This window comes from Ambystoma mexicanum, chromosome 11 (assembly GCF_040938575.1).
Source record: "Ambystoma mexicanum isolate Mex_15411 chromosome 11, UKY_AmexF1_1, whole genome shotgun sequence".
Lineage (NCBI taxonomy): Eukaryota > Metazoa > Chordata > Amphibia > Caudata > Ambystomatidae > Ambystoma > Ambystoma mexicanum.
Window position 1 is genome coordinate 1447680557 of NC_090934.1, and position 23089 is coordinate 1447703645.

The window sequence follows — 23089 nt, forward strand, 5'->3', positions numbered from 1 at the left end:
GACAAGAGTTGATGACGAGTAGGGCTCTATGGGAGAATGAGTGAAAGTTCACAGATTAAGTAAGGCATTAATATGCAGAATAAAAGATAGGTTGAAATCTAAGGTAACACTGAGTCATTTTGCTGTTTTAGAGAATTAAATTGCAGCTGTTCCTAGATTCTATTCCATATTTTCCTTAGAAGCCTATCATGATCAAACACAAAATGCTTTTACCCCCAGTTGTCCCATGATATGTTTTATGTCCTGTATCGTTTGCTTAAACTACTATTGCCTATTGATTGCAAGGATGGGGCATTTGCAATACTAAGCCCTTTAAATAATTGAAAAAACGAGCTTTAAAAAATCACCGACTCACCAATCATCTTTATTCGTCCAATTTTGTCCATTAATAGAGCAGAGACGATATTTCCAGGTAAGACAGACAAGCTTCCTAAGAAACTGACCAGGTAGATCAGGAAATCATTGTCTTCTTCAAAGTCAAGATGGCAGCCTTCTTTCTGATCCAGGAAGGTGCTGTTTATGAATGTGCACTCGATGAACTTGTGTTTATAAAGATCTGAATGACACACAAACACATCAAATTAGCCATGATCGAAAGAGAGAAACTGCTCACAATTAGAAAATAAAGAATACCAAAGGGTAATGAATCAAACTCTATGACACTTAAACTGAGATAGACATGCGTTTTATTATGAAAGAACATTTTCTCAGATTCACAGGTACATCAAGTAATTTCACAGTTTAGACTGAAGTAAGTGGAGACCACACATGTTCATCTAGGCCCCTCATCTTCTAGATGATCCAGGTATAAATGTTGAAAACGGCTTTCCACGTTTTTCTTCCCTGTACACACTTTCTCCGGTATGTGAGGTCAGACTGCAGTGTGTTCCCATGCTTAGAGGTTTAGGTCAGTCAATTCTGCAAAAGTCATAGAAGTGGTGTAACATATCAAAGCTAGTGCAGTCTTCAAGGAAAACTATTTGTGAAGCTATGCTTGTCCGCAAATATTTTCTTTTTCAGGGAATGTGGATATTGTGGGACCAGGTTTTCAACAGGAACAGCAGAAAAAGACACTCGCTAACCTACCTATAGTCCCTCAGCATTACAGAAGGAAAATTATGATTGGCGAGGGACATAGAGAATTCCTTGGGAAGTAGCCAGAGGCATTCCAGATGCCTCCAGATAACGAATGATCTGCATGGATGAGAGACAGATTGGAAGAAGAATCCCCGGCGAAGAGCTTGGATTTGGAAGAAGTCAGGCTTATCACATCATATGCTCCATGATTAGGAGAATGAGGGTACATTATGGCACTTCAAAGCCTCCCAAAAAAACAGTACTGTCACCTACATCTCACCCATAATGTGTTCTTGCATTATCTGTCATTAAACGTAGAAACATGGGCTCTGAGACTTGATTACAATAAGGTCTCAGGGCTGCCTTTCTGTGTTACTTTTAATGTGCTGGTGGTACTACAAATAAGCAAGGCTGCTACAATTGTGATGGGATAGTAACACCAACGTCAGTTCACAAAATAGCCGTGGACATCAGAGGTAACCATATGGCCCTGATGACATCAAGCTATGTGGCATCACGTCACCATGTGATCTCATTCACATAAAGATAAGGGCCATCACATGACCTTTGAACCTGAGGACATCCCTGGTATTGCCATCAGTGGTGCAAATAAAACTGCAATAAGTAAAAGCGTAATAGGAAAACAGCAGAAAATTGGTATTTTAGGTCTAATCATTTTTTAACTAGTGGACTGCCTTTCTATATCATGGGTTCAGGCTTGATGTGTCATGTGTGCACTCGACACAACTAACATAGACCATCAGCATATACTGCATATGGCATCGGAATATCAAATGACCAATGAATGCTATCTTCTACCAGGTGTAGCTTCACATGCCACATATAGGCCCATGTGCTAAACGTCTTGCATACCCATATACTGTGAGAATAAGGCATGTATGGACATTTCTATGCACTTACTGCCATTTGATATGTATATCCTCACATGTTCGTTATAGACATCAAATGTAAGGGACCGCCGTACATGTCTAGCTGCTGTCATATGCCAATTGCAGCCTAAAATGTTGCAATGTAGCCAGTGTATGGCAGTTAATGTCCATATGTCTGAAATAATCAAAATATGTTTAATCAAAGCCTTCTGTAACAGCGCCACAATGCCTGAGGGCCGCAAGATGCTTAAAAAATTTAAATAAATAAATACAATTTGTATGGGACAACCTCTCATGTCCAGGTGTAGCACTCGGGCAACACATGCAGCCCCAAGTATCCCCGTAATGTAATTTATGCTACTTAATACAGCCTGAAGTAGTCACCATATGTAAAGTATATCCTATGTCCAGGTGTTACCACAATATGCTAAGAACTCTAGCACTGCCTTTTTTGCCTATTAGTGCCTCATGTGCCTGGTAGAGTCCCCACATACAAGGTCCACAATTATCTAGATGAAATCATCAAATACCAACTACAGTCTTAAATACCCCAGCAATATCCCAGCAATGTCACTACATGACAGTTAATTCACATAATGCAGGAACAGTGATCAGATATGAGATGCAGCCATACAGGGTCAGAATCCCCATTTGTATGTTATTTCATTCAATTCTTTACTTCGGCTATGCAACATAAAATAAAACAAAAATACAATATAAGAAAACAAAATGTTGATAAAATAGATAAAAAGACATCATTGGAGGTATATAAAAATGTAATATCAAGTACAGTATACTAACCCTCAAAATCATTCATGGAAGCTTAAAAGCAAAGAACTGACAAAGTAACATACTTCATAAGAGCAGAGCATGCTCATAGTCTCTATTAAATTGTATGCTTGAAAACTTCCATATTTTGAGGCCATCTTGCTATGAAATAACAGTTCTAATAACAGTTCTAATAACAGCTTGCTCGTTTCTCTCTAATAATTTAGATCTAAGCAGCCAGGCCCTATGACTATAATGAGCTACATCAAATACAATATATTGCTTGGCACAATTCCTACAGAACTCTAGGTCATCACGGGTCAGTTGAAGGCGTGCAGCTTTGTACTGTGGTCTTAGGGTGTGAGTCTAGAAATTACCTTCCCATAGCAGAGGCGATGTATTTTTGTTGGCCGAAAACCAACCACATCATGTGTTCATCATCGTTTGTACAGCCTCATGAGCATGACCAGACAGCGTAAGAATAGAATTCGCCATTTTGACTAATTTTCGCTTCTTGCTTTCTGTTCAAACTGCTTTGCTGTAAGCGTATTCTATTTCGATTGTTGCTCATGCATAGAGCAAGGCCACAAGATACATGTTGAAACACAATGTAGGAAGCCCAGACAGCAATGCATGGTCTCCTCCCTCACAAGTCCTTGGAAGTAAGCAACAAGGCATTTAATTACCACGCAGGTGCCAGCTAGTCTCGCTGATGCGGTAGAAATGGTAGGAACGAACAATTAATGGTTTGAATTATGCTCTCTTTTACGGCCCCCTTCACTGAGCCCTGTGGGGCGAGTTGACCCCTAGCACACAAATAGAAACTGGAAGGTAGTGAGGCCTGGAATGTGTCTCTCCCCTGCACGCAGCTTGCTTGCAAGAACAAGGGCAGTATGTTCCCTAAAACAAAGAATCGTGTCTGCAAGTCCGCAAATTGCAAACTGTTGCTAAATGAATGTCTGAAGGTGTCATATTCTTCACAATTGTCAATCATCAAATCTATTTCAAAGGAAGTATGTCATGGGTGGTATTGAATATGTCATTACTGATAATGACATGTTCGTTTTGTATATATGTAACTGATGTAGAATGCTCGCTCTCTTGCATCCCTCGGGGTCTGGAGACACACGTTGCGGGACGTGAGACCCAGTTGGCCAACTGAGACTATTTGCTTTGCAATAAACCCTAGATTTTGGGAATTGAACCTCGTGTCTGGTGTATCAGTTCGTGTGTGGTGATTGTGCCTTGTTTCCATACATGAGGGTCGCCTAGGGGCCCCATCAAAATGGCATATAAACAAAAAATGAGGAATGGTTTCCATCCCCATTCCACAGAGGGGACAAATCCTTGTGCTCCCAGGATTCAATGACTTACTAAAAAATGGCAATTTTAGTGTGCCCCGGCTTAAATCTGATAAACAGAGCTCTCTCATAAGGAGGGTAGATGTAATCTAGGTAGTGTTCAAAGCCAGGAAACCCTCTGCCCCTCAAATAGACACTGCCCAGGGAACGTTCACTTGAAGGGTACATCATCAATTATTTTCTTCTTGATGAGGTGGCTGGTTTTACCTTGGCTAGAGAATTTTTATCAATCTTGTTAGGGTATTCCCAAATGTCAGCGGTGTTTAGTTAAATTGGTTTCCTTTTAACGTAGGCAACCCACAGGATCGACTTCACCCCGTCTAAACTCATAAGGTGCATCAGTGCATTACGGTACCTGCCGTTGTATGTCAAGTGTTGCCTCTCAAGCACCAATATTGCCATTGTATACTAGAAAGTGTGACAGATACCTGCAAATTATATATAATTTAGTCATCATTTGTAAGTCACAGCCTCACATAACGTGCTGCAACATATGCAAACTGCAGCCTCAAGTCAAAGTACCCTAATCCTATGACAGCCATTGCCCCGCATGCAGGAGTTAATCATCCTCTGCAAGGCACAGCCTCAGGTGACACCATCCTATTTCAAGTGCAGCCTCAAATCAGAGTACCCTAATCCTACGACAGCCATTGCCCCACATGCAGGAGCTAATCAAGGCACAGCCTCAGGTGATACCATCCTATTTCAAGTGCAGCCTCAGTTGCCCAACTATTGCCATTCAATGTCAACTACAGCAAGCATCATAAGTAACTCATATTCCTAATACTCATAGTACTGCCTCACAGACTGTGTTACTGCTATGATATTATTTTTCTACCTGCACATATTTGTATAGCGCACAATGTTCACCTGAAGGCATCTTGGTGCTCAGAAAAATAACACATGGAAGAGCGCCCTGAGTGGGAAAACTGGTGACTAAATATTATGAAGGAAGAATCCAGGTCACAATCAGCAACAGTCCTAACTGAAAATGAATCAATATATTGCAGCCTGGCATAAAAATCTCCTGCCACCTGCATGGGGTTATCTAAACTGCTAGACAAAGCACAGTGGCTGGTGTGGACTTCTGGGTCGTGCAACACAACACAAAGGGTGATGTGGTCACGCAGTTCCAGGTTGCAAAGAAGGAGAGCTGCCAGATTCTGCAGGGAGGCCAAGATACATTGCATTACAATATTCCACTACTATTTTGACAATGGCCTTATGTAAGGTGATTTGAGCATTAGCAGAAAAAAACCTAAATATCTTGGGGGAGCCAGACTGTGATGAAGAGGATAGTTGTGTTGCAAGAGACAAAGAAGCTGGGATTATTATTCCCAAATATTTCACAGTAATAGGTGGTTTGGGGCAAGGTCCCATACATGTGGGCCAGAGGTCTTCAGACCTGCAATTTCTAGGACCATTGACCAAAAAGATTTCCCGCATTTAATTTCAGAACATTAATGCACATCCAGTGGTCAATGGTCACTAAATAAGATTTTAAATTATGGGCATCATTGCTGCAATTTTCATCCAGACAGACAATCTACTTGTCATCCATGTGCCTATACAAATATAGCCTGAAGAATTAAACCACGTCGGCCAAAGATGGCACATCCAGATTGACAGAAAATAACAGAAGCGACACAGATCCTGGCCGGACAGCATAGGATAAAGAGGGTGAAGAGGCTACATAAGAACCTAAGGCAACTGCCTATGTATGGTAAATTAAATCCAAAACTGTAGCAGTAACACCCAGGAATTAGAGCCTACCTAGTAAAAGTTGCTGATCAACAGTATCAAAAGCCGGGGAAAAGTACTATCAGTTCCAAACTGGTGGCACCACTTGTGTCAATGCCTCTGAAAGGTCACCCACAACAATGACAAATGGTGTCCATGCCAATACCGGGTCTGAAGCCAGCTTATTGATGATGTGTAAGATGTTTTCCTCTGCGAAGACTTAAATTTGGAGGTTGCCAGAGTTTTCCAGCATTTGCAAGTTTGAGAAAGTTGGACATATCCCATATAGATTTTAATAAAGGATGTATAGCTGCCATTTTTAAACTGCAAGGAGTACAGTCTTTAGCTAAATAAAGAGTGAGCAGATATGAATTAACTAAAAAGATCAGAGAACTAATTTGCCTACGTCTTTCCCTTGGAGGAGAACTTGCAATGAAAGAGCATTTTTCACGATCAGTTTCTCCCTTCGGGAGTGAGATAGTAACTCACCTTGTACATAGTTGTAGTATATTCAATAGGTAAAAGATGGATTAGAAGGTGTGGTAGGACTTCTCATAATCCACCATATCTGAATGATAGAACAATATGTCGTAAGATTGTCGCACATTTCTAATGAAGGGGGAATGGAACTATCAGTCATGGGTGGATTCAAACGCTAATTTAAAAGCACAAATGATTCTCTTGTGGCGTTTACAGTGAGATCAATTGTGATTGACATTTTTGGTGGGCAGCCTCTGCTCCATTTAGATTGACCCATCAGCCTTGCTCACCTATTGGACTCTGGACTTAGCCCAAACGCATGCGCATCGCGCGTGCATCTCGGTCAAGTATCGAGATAAGTACTGCTTTCTCACTCGGAGCTGCTGCTGCTGTTTTTCCCTGGCTGACTCCACGAACATTGCCTGCATTCACACGTTGTGGCTGCTACACCTGGCTAACAAGGATTAAAACAATAAGGTGACACTATTTAGCCACTGCTCTCTGGCCACTTTACTTCTGTCAGCTTCATGTTTGTTGCCATGAACATTTGCTGAGCCCGCATCTGACGCCATTCTGTTTTAGTTTTAGCGTGATTGACACTTTTGGTGGCCCGCCTCTGCTCTACCTGGATTGGCCCATCAGCCTTGCTCACCTATTGGACTCTGTACTTAGCCCAAATGCACGCGCATCACGCGCGCGCATCTCGGGCAAGTACCGAGATAAGTACCGCTTTCCCGCTTACCCGTGTTAACTGCGGTGTGCAGCAGTTACTGTTGTGTGTTTTATTTTTATTTTTATTTTTTATCATTTCCTCAACCTGTATTTTAAAGTGAGTTAGAAGCTATACTTCAAGTCTATTGGCAAGCAAGTACAACTGCCTTACTCTGTTTTGATAACTGGTGAATGGTGTTTCTGACCTACAAACTCAGGCTCTGTCCCTTGCCCGATACAATTCCCATCCTTGCTCCCTGATTCCTCTGATATTTCTATCCACGTGTCCCTGAGTGTTTCACCCACCTCCTCGAGGTTAGAGGAAGACTTGGAAGGGATATCAATTCATTCATCAGTCCTCCACTCCTCCTCGTTCATCCACTCATTTGCCTTGCCAACGCCAAGAGCTCTCCAATTGCTGCCGACAGACAACATGTCCCACCAACTTTCACTAATAAAGTCCGCTCTCATTTATATTAACTTGGCGATTTCCACCATGAGCAAACTCCATGATACTATTGACCATAAACTCTCCAATCAGTCTGCGCTCTTTAAGGAACTTACTAAATGGCTACATGTACATAGCCAAACTCCCATCGCCCACACGTGTGCCAGCTCTCCCTCCGGCCATATGCAAATCCAGCCCCTCAATTGCACGGGTGTTGTTGCTGCTACCGAACTAGCTCCCGGCTCCTCATCCCCTGATTGTTTCAGTGTCCCCTTGATTAGTCATCTCCCATCTATACCAGGTGTCATTCGTCCCGTTGCTTCTTCACCTCCATCTGTCTTATCCTCGCAAGCTGTTCCTGATGATTCTGCTTCTGCTCTCCCAACTGCTCTTGCACCTGCTCCCGAGTCCTCTTCTGTTCCACTGACTGTTCCCTCACCTCAGACTTCCTCTGCTGATCCTGTCCCTGTTCTTCCTTCCTTTTCTGAGCCTTCTCTTGTCCCTCTGCTTGCCGCAACCTCAGGTGTTCCCTCTCAGGTGCAAAATCTGCCACCTTCCTCAATCCCACCATTGCAACCTCTCCCTCATGTGGAGCACACGCCGACAAAAGACATTCCTATTGCCAAAATGCCAAGTAAAAGATCTCGCCCCGCAATCCAAAAAAACAAAAACCTGGCTAGCCTGAAACACACCAAACATACCCGTACGGCTTTTTTTAAAGACTTGGGGCAGCCTTCAAAGTCCACATTGCCCCATGTCACATCCCCTGTGCCAACCCAATCCCAAGTCCCCATTATCGCCTCTGCCGAGGTGCCCTCAGGCCCTTCCACGCGAGTCCCACCCCCTCCTTCTGCTAGCCATCCAGCGTCCTTATCTCCATTAAGCAAATTGGTCTAATCGCTTGAACAACATGAGTCCCCCCCAACACTTGGATGCTCAGACTGTTCCACTTAAAGCAAAAAATGTTCCTTCTCAAATTCCCCTCACCTCATCTGCTCCCCAAGAAAGTACTCCTTCCATTCATGTACTTTTTGACCACAAAGCCAGCCTCGATGCCTACATGGCTTCACGTTTGACCAATTTGCAGGCTCTCCTGAGTCATTCAGTTGTGACGACCCCTAGGGCTTCTGCCCCTGTTACTTCAATGCAAGATGAAGAAAATGTTGCTCAGACTGCACCTTCCAAAAAAACGTTTCCTTTCAAACTCCCCTGACCTTACCTACACCCTAACTACATACTCCTTCTGCCTATGCCATCCCGTTCCCATTCCCATTCTTTTATCCTCAAGTGCCGAGATGGGAACTTCCCGAAGCATGACTTAAATCGGTCCAGTGTTTTGAACATCTTTGGTGACATTGAGGACCTGCATGACATCTCCACTCATGACATAGACCAGAATGAATTTGTATTCAATACCTGCTCATCTGTGGTCAGACTTTGGATCCCATCTGGTGTAGTCTGGAACTCAATATGGCGCTGCAAAATGCAACTCTTCGACCCAGGCTTCCTTCTTGCCCTACATCCTGAGTCCCCGTCAAATTTGATGCATGCACCCAAGTCCAAACCCAACATCTATCAGGGCTTAACCAACAAGAATACTAGCTGTTCGCCAACCCCCTCTCACCACCCGACTTAACCATTAATTGTCACAAGTCCATTGCCCCTGAAACTTGCCAGTTGGAATACTCAAGGCAATGCTCATTTACATACCTCCATGCTCACCTTGTCCCATACTTATCACATCATAGCCTTACAAGAAACCTGGCTTCCTACTCCTCCTGTATGGGATGGTTTTGACCTTACTTTGCTCCCAGCCATCCCTAGCAAGGGCAGACCTTCCTCTGGTCTCCTGGTTGCAGTTAACTCGAAGATGGGTCTCACCATTTCACCCTGGTCTTCAGTTCTGGCCCATATTCAATTGGTTAAGATTACTCATCATTTCTTCACCATTGCACTGGTTAAAATCTACCGTAACCCTCTTGGACAAACTGATGAATCCTTCTATGAAGGTTTAGCCTCTACTCTCGATATGGTTCTGATAACTCCTTCTATATCACATAAAATTGTCCTAGGTGGTATTAATCTTGACTGCTGGAATCAAGCATGATCAAATCATGCAACATCTATGTTTTCCTCCTTTATGACTCAGTGCAACTTCCATATGGTAAATGGTGCCGTTCTGGGTGACCTTCCACCTCAATACACATGGCACTGAGGATCTAACTCGAGCACCATTGATTATATCTATGTGGATGCTGGGCTGTTCCAATTATTGACAACTTAACCATCACTGATCAAGCCCAGAGCGACCATAGATTGTTATCCATGAATATTCAGTGGCCCCTCTCTCATGAAGAAGCTCACCATTTCACTCCTGAATTGTTCACCAATCCAGCTAGATCTCGAGTGCGCGGGAATATATCCACCCTATCATCTTTTAAAAACATTGTCGAATACAATGCACCATTGAGCCACTCAGCGCACTACTCTGATCTCCTACGTCCTTTTGTCAGCACTTTAACCACTTTAGGGTGCTTGAGTGGCAAACATAAACACTCCTTTGATCCTGAAATTCAAGCGGTCAGAGCTGAGTATCGGAGAATGCTAAAAGCTATCCTGCGGCTAAATTCTGCGACATGCAGGCTTGACCTTAACACCGTCAAATGCAGATATAAGAACTGGCTCAGAAGCAGAAAGGCCCTTCTCTACCAACATGGTAGTGAAGCGATGTCTAGGGCGATGGCGAATAAAAATTCAAGTTCCATGTGGCAATTACTCCACGGCCAGACATCCAATTCACAGGGTGCTTCGCAGATTAATGGGGTATCAGATTCCGCTTGGTTGACCCAATTCCTGTCCTTATATGCTGATCCACAATTCACCAAATACAAACATGAACCAAATTCCATCTCTCCATGGGAAGTTGACTTTTCGATCTCCTCGATTCAAGATCAAATCGTGAAAGCAAGCTCTTCCCGGTGCTGCTTGTCTTGACAGCCTCTCGACTATGATCTTTAAGGCCTATCCCCTAGAATGGGCTTCCATCCTAAACATCATTTTCTGTAATATCTTAAGGTCCCAAATAATCCCTCCTTTGTGGAAGACATCATTAATTATCCCTATTTTCAAAAAGGGCGATCGTAGTTTACCATCTAACTACCGCCCTATAGCCCTCGTTGACGCCCCGGGCAAACTCTTTTACAAATTCATTCTTCGCAACTTTAATACATGGACTTCCAATTTTCATCTGCGTGACCCCCAGCACTCAGATTTTGTTGTTGGCTTAGGCACTAGCATCAACTTATTTTGTCTAAATGCACTCAAAGCACAATGCCACTCTACAAAACAAGAAAACAACAAGTTTTTTTTGCTTTTGTGGACCCCCACACTGCGTTCGATTCTGTCAGCAGACCAATTCTACTTTCCAAATTACTTTGTGATCACTGCCCGTCCCCACTATTCGACATAATATGTGCATTGCACGCAGACACTTCCATCCAAATTCGTCTTTCTTTAGATGGGCATCTGTCTCCAAGTATTCCTACGGCCGTGGACTAAAATAAGGCTGCCTTCTAGCCTCGGCTGTTTTCAATTTCTTCATTCGGGATGTTGAATTTGCCTTCAAAAATATCATCTCAGATTCCCCCAAATTTAATAATCATCCAATCAAAGCGTTAATGTACGCCGATGATCTGGTTCTCATTTCTAAAACCCACTCTGGCTTACAGAACCTCTTGAATGCCTTTCATAATTACATTAATTGCAATGAATTAAAGGTAAACACCACCAAAACTCAAATTGTATTGTTCTCCCCAAGGAACTTTAGACTGAGGACACACCTGTGTTATATCAACCAGATTCCCTTAACTGTAGTTTCTCACTACACTTATCTTTGGATGATTTTCGAGGGCAAGTTACACGCACATGGTCACGTTGCACATCTAGGTAATAAATTGAATACAGCCATCTCGCAGGCTACTATTATACTGTCCAAGTATGGCAAATTTTCAGTTAATCCTGCATTACACTTCTGGAATATGAAAGTAGTGGCCACCTTTCTTTATGGACTAGAAACCACTCAAGAAGACCTTTCATCCCTATTTGTGCAATGGGAAGCTACATTTTGGAGGCACGTCTTACGTTTGCCTCAATGTTCTCCCTGCCCCTGGGTCAGATATGAGTTGGGCTTAGTCTCGCTACAAGCACTTTACAATTGGCGAGTCTGTGCTCTCTTCAGGAAATGCTTACTCTCGACTAACCATAATTCAATTTTGAAACTGTTATCCAATTATATGTTCTCTGTTACACATGCCTTTATACATACTTGGGTAACAAAAGCATACTCTATTTAGGCTAACGCGGAGGTATCAATTGACACTTTACTCACAAACCCAGACAGAACGAAATTAAAAATGTATCAAACAGACTAGATCCTTACAAGAGACCTTTGTTTGCGATATAAAGATGGTGACGATCTAAGGTTTCCACGCAAAACAATTTGAACCTAAGCACCTTACTTGATGTTCTCACCTAGCCCAAAATATCATCTTGGTATCCTCCGTCTGAGGTTTAATTTATGGATCACGAGAGATATACAAGCCAGACGTAACCTCCTCCCACCCATGAGTAATTTCTGTTATTTTTGTATGACTCCTGATGCTCGCGAAATATTAACCCATTTGGTGACTGAATGTGTGCCTCTTCGTGGTCAACGAGAAACACACTTCTCAAAATATTGCAAATACTTAGGTAACTTGGATCCTCAAGACTGCTGGGCAATTATTCTCAACTCGTCCTGTACAGCACTACAAATTGCCACTGTCAATTGCTTGAATTGCTTGACGCTCGAATCTGCACTTTGTTAGATTCAATAGCCTAAAAATTGCCTTTTATGAATGACATGTAATTGCCTTTTGTCTTTTTTTTGTGGTTTTAGCATGTTGAATTGTTCTTGTCTTTTCGATGATTGTATTTTGATGAACGGTTTTATATTTGAAAGGTTGATTAAATTCAGCCACACAAATAAAAAAAAAATTTAAAAAAAAAGTATGTTTGCAGTCTCTAAGCACCAGGGTAAAACACGTTTTCCTCTTCACCATAGCAGTGTCTTCAGTTTTGCAAAATGTTCTTATGCAGATGGTTTAGCTTCTCAATATTGGGGTTGATCCATTGAGTAGGAATTTTCGATTTTTGTAGATCTTTCCCGGTTTCTGCGCAGCTCTTTGGCTGACTGATTTTTAAACATACTCATGAAAAGAATCAAGAGTGTCCTTAGCCTTCACTTCATATTCTTTGGTTACATGTCTTTATAACAACATATTTTATAACAAATGCACATATAGCCAAAAAGTTTGCAACGACAAACATAACCGTTTTTTTTCTTTTTTGAGGGGGTTCCCCCCAAACCTCTGTTACCCACCCCTAAAAACCCACCCCAACCATTTCCCCAAAATATTTAACCCTTTACCCCATCCCCACATACATTTTCGTTTTGCTTTGTCATTGTAAAATATTTGGTATATGTGCATACCTACATAACATATTCATTATAAAGACTCACATCAATGGTCGAGAGGGGCACAGGCTTCCAAGTGGCCAACAGTTTCTAAAGATTTAAAACCTTATTTGAGAAAAGATTCAAGCCTCAGGCTAATTTCAAAATGTATTATAGAGTGATCTCACCGTTGAACAGTTGAGGACTGGAAGATTTTCAAAAGGAGGCTGTGGGAAAACTGTCCAGGTGAGTGGGCCACAGTAGTAATTAACAGGAATATATGTGATATTTTCGGGGGAAATAACCTGCGGCCGGAAATACCCGAATTTCTTTTTTTTCTGAACATTTCAATGCAATTATATGTGGGGTGAGACCACTGCAGCATCACCATACTCCCCTTACAATTTGTATTACCCTAGCCCACCCCACATAAAAATGCGTTGAAATGCGCATTTCGAAATTCAGCATTTTCGGCCGACAGGATTTTCAGCTGCAATATTTTGGGGTGACACCAATTAACAGATCCCATTTTGCTAGATTGTCACTGCCATAATTTGGTATCAGATTTGATGGAGAGCACAACATAGATTAAAAACACCCAGGACTATCGCTGAGATGCCATATATATTATATCGCTGAGATTTGATTATATTACGTTATAGAGTATTCATAATGCTGATTTGCTCCTTTTAGGCTTTGTGAAACAGCCACAAGGAGGCTGGAGCAAATCTGAGATGCTGAGAGCATCGCCTGCTTTGCTCCAGTGCAAGGTTTTGTCAATCTGACCCATAAATGACCAAATTGTACATTTTCCACTCAGGTCTTTCCCCGGGTGCTTTAATTCATTCCCATTTATCCATCTTCCTCCTAGTCGCCATACGCCAATTCTGTACTCCCTGTTTCATTTAGAAAGCTGATCTGTTGTAGGGTCTTGCCCTGTTCCGAAGTACTACGCCTGAACAAGTAAGTATACTAAGTGCCTTTCTTGTGCCAGGTACAGATAAGTAAGTACCTATGTGTGAAACAACTGGTATCCAGCACCAAGCCAGCTCCAAGACCATCACTGTCACTACGTGGAACCCCCAGAGGCCAACACTGCACTGCATACTGAGACCACCGAAGAAAACAAAAACTCCTCCTACTCCGGCCTACTCCGGACTGCCAACCCGAAGTCCTAAGTCTGCCACACCAAGTAGCGAACCAAAATGCTCATCCATAAGCAAACACACAAACAGACCAAAACACCATGCAAAAAAACACTAGCACACCAGGACTGTACCAAAAGCACCAAAACTGAGACTGGCAACACACCCCATAAGAGAAAAACAGATCAGACACCCCACGGTAGGCATGCCTGACCTGAGAACAGAACAGAATGTAACCCTGCACACACACCAACCAGCAATGTAATCCAACAACCAAACATACAGCAAAGCAAAAACCCTGTCACCTAGAACCATAACCAACACACCAACAACAATCCGCACAAATTGATCAACCATCTCACCTGCAGAATGAGGCAAACAACCACAACCAACCAACTAGCTAACAACCAAAACACACTGGAACCAACAGTACCAGATTGACCACCATGGAAAACTATTGCACCAAAACCTGTTTTGAAAACAACGCACCATTGCACCTGCAACCGACAACTGCACCCCACAACTCCTGAACAGGAAGGAATCTGTCGTACCACTGAAAATGCAGCCAACAACTGCATCTCAAGACTCCTGACAGGAAGGAACTAGTCTACAAAACAACCCTGCAGCACCTTTCTCCTGCCAAGACTATGGCACAGCACCCAACTGCACCAAAATAAAATAAAACTGGGAAATAAAATTGACTCTAAATCCCTGGAGACCCTAATGCGCACATAACACAAAGCACACAAAACACACCTGCAGCACCTCACCGCTCAACATGACACCAAAGTATCTGACTGAAGAATGACCCTGCAGCATCTCACTAAACCCATACTCCCGTAGAACCTCACTGCACACATGACCCCTCAGCACCTTACTGCATACTAAACCTAACAGCACTCTACTGCACATGTAATACTGCAGCAAGTACACTGCACCCTGAACAGGACAAACACAAAACAATGAATGCCCCTGGTCAAACGCTCAAGTACCGCCATGGCTTTAACTCCCCTGACACACACCCCACATGACTAAGAACCCAGGAGTGAGGATAAGTCAAACAAGCCCAATACCTGAAAACGAAAAGGGTAAAGCATAATAATAACAAACATTATACCATAATGTACTTGGTTGAATACCCCAAAACCAGACCCTGCATCCTCAAGTCTTTGAGTCCTGATCCAATACCCTCAAGTCCCAAGAAACCCAGGAGTGGGATAGCCAACCCGAAAACATGTCGCAAGAAAAGACGAAACAACATTGAAAGGTAATACTAATTCTAACTTGAGGTCACCACACACAACGTCCCAATCACATCACACACACTCAAGAACAATGAGGGCCTCCAAACCAAAACCTACACATGACACCCGTCCTCCGTCAGAGAGTCCAAATTATTCCTAAACCCGCAGAGACCACAGCACAACACACACGCAGGACAACAAACAATACAAAGGCAAACACAGTTCTCCAAACTAAATGAACATCTAAAGACTTCATAACCTCACTCCTCTTGTCCACCTGTGTTCATTTCCTTAAACATCCCCAATGTTCAGGCTCCCAAAATTCGAACTCACTGAAATAATCCAGACAAGTTACACACAGATAACCACCACCAGCAGAGAACTGTCCACTACTCGAAAAGGCTTTGCAAACGTCACGGGGATAACAGGAGGGATGGCCCAATACAGGGACAGGATTATGGGCTATCAGTAGATACATCCTGCCTGTAATCATTTACTAATTGCAATATATTTCAATGCAAATTCGGTCAATAAGAGACATTCATGCAAAATACTACTTTTTGCCATGTAATGTGCTAATGTGTAAGGTACAAACGAACACTCAGTATTGGAGGTGTAGGTCAGCTTTGCATTTTGCTGAAACTATTTTAATTATTTTTATAGATTTTTTTTACAGCAGAAGTCTGTATGTGATCAGTAATCGACCTGAATCCATGTGACAAGAGGTTGGTGTAGCTCATTCCCTCTGTACAAGTATCCAGATTACTTTATAAAACATAAACACAAAACTGTGAACAAAATAAGCAAAGACAAAGTTCACAGGTAACATTGCTAACTGCAAAACAGTCAAATTAGTGCAAAGGAGTACAATGTTAGAACAATCTGGATACTTGTACAAAGGGAATGCGCTACGCCAACCTCTTGTCAAATAGATTAAGGTCGATTACTGACCACAGACAGACGTTTGCTTTCCAAAAAATCTATAAAAATTATAAAAATAGTTTCAGCAAAATGTAAATCTGACCTACACCTCCAATACTGAGTGTTTTTATCTTACACATTAGCACATTACATGGCAAAAAGTAGTATTGTGCATGAATGTCTCTTATTGACCGAATTTGCATTGAAGTATATTGCAATTTGTAAATGATTACAGGCAGGACGCCCCCTAGTTTGTATCTATTAGCAAAAGCAACAGCACCTCCTTCAACACTTCTTGATAGCGCCGACAACCGCCTCACCAACAAATTTGCGCTTGACAGGGGCCCGCAGCCCGCTCCTATGATGCTTTGACCCCATGTAATGAAACGTCACAGAAAATATAGTGGCAACGCCTTCAGTTTCTGTTGCCCGCTTCTATGCCATAACACCGGCATGTGATGTGACACAATCTCCGCCCCTCATATTCGCTGACGTCATCATTGGCCCATTGACATGCGTATCGATAACATCCACCTCTCCGCATGCACTGCCAAATGGAGGGACTTTTACTTGCAAAGAGCTGCTCCCAGAACAGTGCCCGCCATCGCCGGGTTTTTCCAGGACTCTGGCCTGCCTCTGCATAACTGTGGTACGCGACCGCTGGGTGTACCACCAAGCCCGCCTAGCTCGCTGCTCCTGTGCACATTGCCGAGCCCACCTGGCCCACTTCACATGTTCTCAATGATGGCTCAAAAGAGCACCGTGGGGTGCAGTCAAACTTGCTGCAACCCCGATTCGGATTTGACCCAGGCCAGGAGATCCAAGTTCTCTACCCTCACAGCTTCCACAAAGCACTGCTGCCCTCCGCTGATGGATAAAATGGTCAGAACGTCTGTCCCGTGCTGTTAGCCGGTCTCCTACAGCCACCTACCCGGCCTGGTCCGTGGCGGCTCTTTCGCCTTCAGCAACCTCCTGGGGCCGCTATCCTTGGCCCCCCCGTTCCTGCCAGAAAGACTCACAGCACACGGATGGGAAACGTAAAGTGCTGGATGAAGACAGCTGGCTCACTGGCTGGCACCCTGGATGGATGGTCAGTTGGTGGACAGTGGTGACACAAGGCTACTCCCACTCACAGCTTCAAGTCCTCACCACCAAAATGTTGTTGGCTCCTTTCCTGCCCGAAATACTACGCCTGGACAAACACGTATAGTAAGTGCCTTCATTGTGGCAGATACGGGTAAGTACGTTCCGATGTGTGTAACCACTGGCATCCAGCACTAAGCCAGCTCCAAGACTAGCTGACACTCCGTGGAACCCCCAGAGGCCAACACTCCACATTCCAGGCTTCACACCAACATTCCAACATTCTAACATACAGAAGACTAGTAACCTGCAAAGCAGAATACTACATTAACCTATTCGTTTTGCCGGTACCCACCCAATTCACACCCCAGCTTTGTAATCGTAATATGTCATTCATGAAACATCATAGCACAGAATTAAAGGAGAGTTCCGGGACTTTTTTTTTATTGTCCCTACGGGTCGGCCATGTGTTTGTAAGCATAAATCGGTAGATCGTAGGAAACTTTCCTATGGACCTTACCCGACTTTTCGCCCATTATCGCACTCGAAATCAGCCTCCATTTTGTGATAATCCTATCATTCCGCCGCATCGACCTGGCTCACCTGCCTTTGCGGCACTAAATCAAATCCCCCGCCCCTGAAACAGACTTTATCAAAACATTCATATTCCCCGCCTCTATCCGTGACGTGACTGAGCTGCGTAGGCAAACGCGCCCAGGCGTCTTCTACGCGACTCCACACAGACCCCGGAAATCAACACAGATCAGCTCACAATACAGCGCGCCACAATTCGGAATATGAAACTGTACTTTGAAATCAAACCGCAAGATTGTAAATGTGGTAAAGTACATTTATTTGACATCAAATGTTTAGAGAATATTCAGCGATTTACATTTTTATTTGCTCACGTTCCAAAAAGTTCGTATTGAGGAACGCGATGGTCCTTTGCTGTACACAGGGTCTTAGAGCATCTCACAATACAGCGCCACAATTCGGAATGTGAAACCGTGGTTTAAAAGCAAACGGCAAGATTGTACATTTGGCAAAGTACGTTTATTGGACATCAAATGTTTAGAGAATATTCAGCGATTTGCATTTTTCTTTGCTCTCGATCCAAATTAGTTCGTCTTGAGGGAAGCGATGTTCGTGTGCAGTACACAGGGTGTTGGTTTACGATAAAAATAAGCTCTTCGGTCGCACTGATAATCGCATGGCTGTTCCAACAACCAGGCACTAGGCCACCACAACGGTAGGTATGTTGCATCTAACCGTTAGTACCGCGTAAGGGCATACTTGTACTTGGCGATCGTCCCATAAAATGGTCAGGGTGGTAACGTTGTTCACGCGGAGAAGCAACTGGCGGCTGTAGAACCCGTCCGCAGGTGTCTGGTACTCGTGACACAGACAGTAGTGAATGATGTACCTAAAAACATAAAAAATGAAATTAGTCTCACAATCAGATCCTTATTAAAATTATTCATTTCATAGCGAGGACAGCGCTACTGGGTGTACACAAGTGTTTAAAGGCGTGGCGAGGCATGGAGGGGGGGGGAGTGGAGTACAAGGTAAGTAGCATAAAATAATAAATAAATAGGGCCAGCTGGTGGCAAGTGCAAGGTAAGTGCAGAACAAGTGCTGGGAAGGGGGGGCTGTAGGATACTGAGACAGTCCCCCAGTGCAGGGGTTGACAGGGAGGCAGTGCAGGTGGAGAGTGGAAGGGCCCAGGACCGAGGTCGCAGACAGTGGACCAGTTGTAGCAGGGGAGAGGGAGAGAGAAAGCAGAAGCAAAGAGGAAGGTTTTGAGGTGCTTCAGTAAAAGCAGATGTTTCTCCTCAAGATAGTGCGCGGTAGAAAACAATATGCCACATAGAACAAACAAGTACAACTGAACCCGTCTTTAAAGCCACTGTATAGTAATGAAATTGCGGTATAAACTCATCAAAAGTTACTTACATTATATTTGCATTTTCCATTGTGTCTCTGTGTAGGGCAGACCCGAAACACCACTCCTTCTTTGCCGACGTTACTTCTTCTAATTAACGTGGCTCATCGTTTCGTTTCTGAATTTTTATTCATTATCTTTTCTTAGTCTTTCAGGATGGTCCCGGCCTGTCAAGGTCAAATCACAATAGAACCTTATATTGGGTCGTGGGCCGTTCCGCCACCCGAGCAAAACATCAAAGCAGCTGACCTTCACTTTGAGCGAGCACACATTTCTAGTTAGCTGCAGTTAGTTTTAGGGACATCTTGTCTGCGTGCCTTTTTTTTATTGTCCCTATGGGTCGGCCATGTGTTTGCAATACGGAAACATTCTATAATTTTTGTAAAAATGATTTATATTACTGTTTGGTTTAATTGCAATGGGCCTGCAACATGAGGAGACTCGAGAGAACAGACAATCAAATTACAATCATTTAAACCGTGATGTGTATTTCTCAATGAGCTCTGCTTTAGGTGGACATGGAACAGAGGCAATGTTGGGTGGCAATGCAGTTGTCCCCTGCATAGGTTCGTTCACCACTCCATGTATGTGCCTATCGAGGACATCTACGATAAGTCTCTCAATAAACTCATATTGCATATCCTCAAACACTGGTTTGATCACCCATTGTTTACTTCTTTTAGTGAAGGCCTTATTGTAGCGAAGCGTCCCTAAAGTTCCGGTCGTCCTACTTTGTTGACGGCCAACATTATGGTTATGTGCCAAGACGGCTAAAAGAGTCCGATTTATCATGCCTTCCATGCCAAAATGCAATCTTTTGGGCCTGTACTTGAGGCACATATTGTGGAACACCTCCAAATCTCCTGTGTGGCAGAATTCCGTGAGTCCCCTCAAAGCTTTTGTTATAGTTTTATCAAATACAATCTTTTCAATGGCTTTGTGAGTGGGTGATGAAGGAATCAACCACTTCTTCTTCCGTGCCTCCTCTGTGGACAAATGGCCATGTTCACATTTGTGGAAATGCTCATTTGTCGACCATCGATGTACGTTGCTACAGTGCAACATTACTGACCGCCATTTTTCCAGTAGAATTTCCAACGACCCTTCACATGTTTTTGAGCTCCACCAAAGATGGTTGCTGATTGACTTGGACCACTGTGAAATACCTTGCAATTCTTTTTTTTTACCTGCAGCAGACAATTTTTTATTGATTGATTTTGCAAGATGCCAAACGTCAAATTGGTGATTTATATTTTTGTACTGTTCTCTCATTGTCTTGGCAATTGAAACGTGTCTGTCCGTGGCTATCAGGTCGATCACCATTCCCCGCGATTGTAGTTCTTGCAATGATGCTACAAAGCCAACTTTCTCCATGGCCACTGAGGATGTACTTTGTGACACCTGCACGACCACCGAACTCACAATTTTCTTACTTTCCATGTCCTGAAAGTGGTAGGTGCAGTACTTGGCTGAAAATCCTGGGCTGTCGCACTGTCCATCACCGGCTAGCCTGAAGCGTTTGCCCGCGAATGTACTTTCCATTGACATTTTTTCCATTCTCCAAGCTTCGCTGATGGCTGGAAATAGATAATCGGTTTGGTATTTGTAGAACTGACTTTTCGCAATGAAATGGATTCCCACAAACTGAAAGAAATACTGTAACTTTTTAAAACTTGAACCACTAAAAAGTGCGGCCGCTGCACAAAGTAGATTGCCTGCTGGCAGTTGCCCCAGCATAGGTTGTGCAGACCATGCGAACGGATGATATTGTGTACAGGTGGCATGTATTTTAAGGTTAGTGCCTCGAATTGCACGAGTCACATTAATCAATGGCTCCCCACATACTTCCCCACCAACCGAATGCCCACATTTCATCATCATAATAATATCCATCAAACAGCTATCGAATACAATGAATTTGGCCTCTTTCCTTATACTGTCACTCTGCATCCCAGCTGGTTCGGCCTGTAACGTTGAGGACATGTCACTCGCATGAAAGGTACAATCTCTGATATCGTCTTCCGCTATGCTGAGTGATATTGATGGTGTTTCATTGTCGTCCACGTCATTCTCTTCCATTGCAACATCTGTTCCTTGTCCGGAGATGGGAGAAAAAAACAATGTCTTCAACTTTCGCGCGCTCTTATTTTTTGCGGGTGTGGATTCTGTGAATTGATCTCCGACTGCATCCAAACTACCAGGAGGACATTCACTATCAATGGCTGGTGGTGGTATAGCTCCGTTGTCAATCACTTCATATTCTTCCCATTGGCACGATGCATCTCCAGTCTCAAGTCCCTGCCAAAAGGTTTGACAAGCAACATCTCTCGTTCGCTTCACTGTCTGTGTAGATCTAGTTCTTACACCCACTCGCAACTAGAGGACAGATTAGAAAAGGGATGTTCAGTTTAAACACAACTTACAGTATTGAACTATTGACAGTGAAAGACAACATAATATAGTGAACAGGACACTAACCTTCTTTTGCTTTCTTTTCTTTGAAACTTTCTTGCCTCGAACTTCAACATCTGGACGCTGTTGCTCCGACTCGTGTGTGCATGTCTCCACTTCCTCTCGCGCTGCAACGACTATATTTTCATGATAAGCACATCCATCACTCACTGAGGCTCCATCGACTCCCTGAAACATAGAACTTTCATTAGTATGTATAATAATATTGAAAACACAAAATGTACTTGGGGACCAATACCCATACGTACATCTCAATAGCAAAACACGAATGAACGCATTGTGTAGAACATTCAAACGACAATAGTTCACGCATTGTTGATCTAGTTAGATTGAACTGTCAAGATCCATACCTCGGGCTCCGCATAGACTTCCATTGATGATATTATTGAAGATGACGCTTCAGCAACTCCCTGAAACACAGTAATTGCATTAGTATGCTTTTCTATTTTGTTAAAAAGAACATAAACTTTGAGCAGGCGTCAACGGCTCATCTAAATAGACCTGCACAAATGATCAGTTGTCTAAAATAAATAATGGATATGTAAATATGATTCGATTTGCTCGATCGTTGGAAGTGTCACCACCCAGAGATCTGCATCAACTACTAGGGGTGATGTTCTTGTAGAAGAAGCTCCGTCATCTCCCTGAAACATAGTACTTGCGTTAATAAAGAAGGAAGTATAGCGGATGTAATCACGTCATATGATTTCGCTTGATCGAACTGTCAGTATCCATACCTCGAAATGCATAAGAACATCAAGGGACGATGTAACTGCGGTGCACACTTCTGCAAGCTGTTGCGCCGACCCGTAACTGCATGCTCCCCCTTCTACTTGGACTAATGCTCCATCGACTCCCTGAAACATAGGACTTTCATTAGTAATGAACACAATATTGAAAAAAGAAGACAAATAGGAGGGCGACGACAGAAGGACATATCAATGGCTAAAAACGAAAGAAACATTGTGTGTAACAATCACGCTACAAGAATGCAAGATCTGATGATCTCCATCGATGGAACTGTCCGGAAACGTACCTCGAGCATCTGAGTGACATCTACGGTTGTCGTCAATGCGTTGGACTCCTCAGCATCTCCCTGAAAGACAGTACTTGCATTATTTTGGATAACAATAATTATAACTGAAAACAAAGACTAGAGGACGAGTACAAGGGTGTACCATTAGGTAAAATAATTACACGATCAATTAAAACTATTGATTTACATGCCTAAAACAAGTCAGTGTCAGAATAGCTAAGTAAGATTACCCGATAGGCGCTTGAAGTGGCTGATGACTGCAATAACGACACGGATG

General features: G+C 43.1%; 1 protein-coding gene across 2 annotated transcripts in view; it reads right to left on the bottom strand.

Annotated features, from left to right (window-relative positions):
* The window catches only part of SV2B (synaptic vesicle glycoprotein 2B), a 535790-nt gene that overhangs the window by 11977 nt on the left and 500724 nt on the right, over positions 1 to 23089 (bottom strand). For both annotated transcript variants that reach the window (XM_069625079.1, XM_069625080.1), the window contains one exon: positions 356 to 556. In XM_069625079.1, the coding sequence (XP_069481180.1) occupies positions 356 to 556 (201 nt within the window). The remainder of the gene's footprint in view (positions 1 to 355; positions 557 to 23089) is intronic.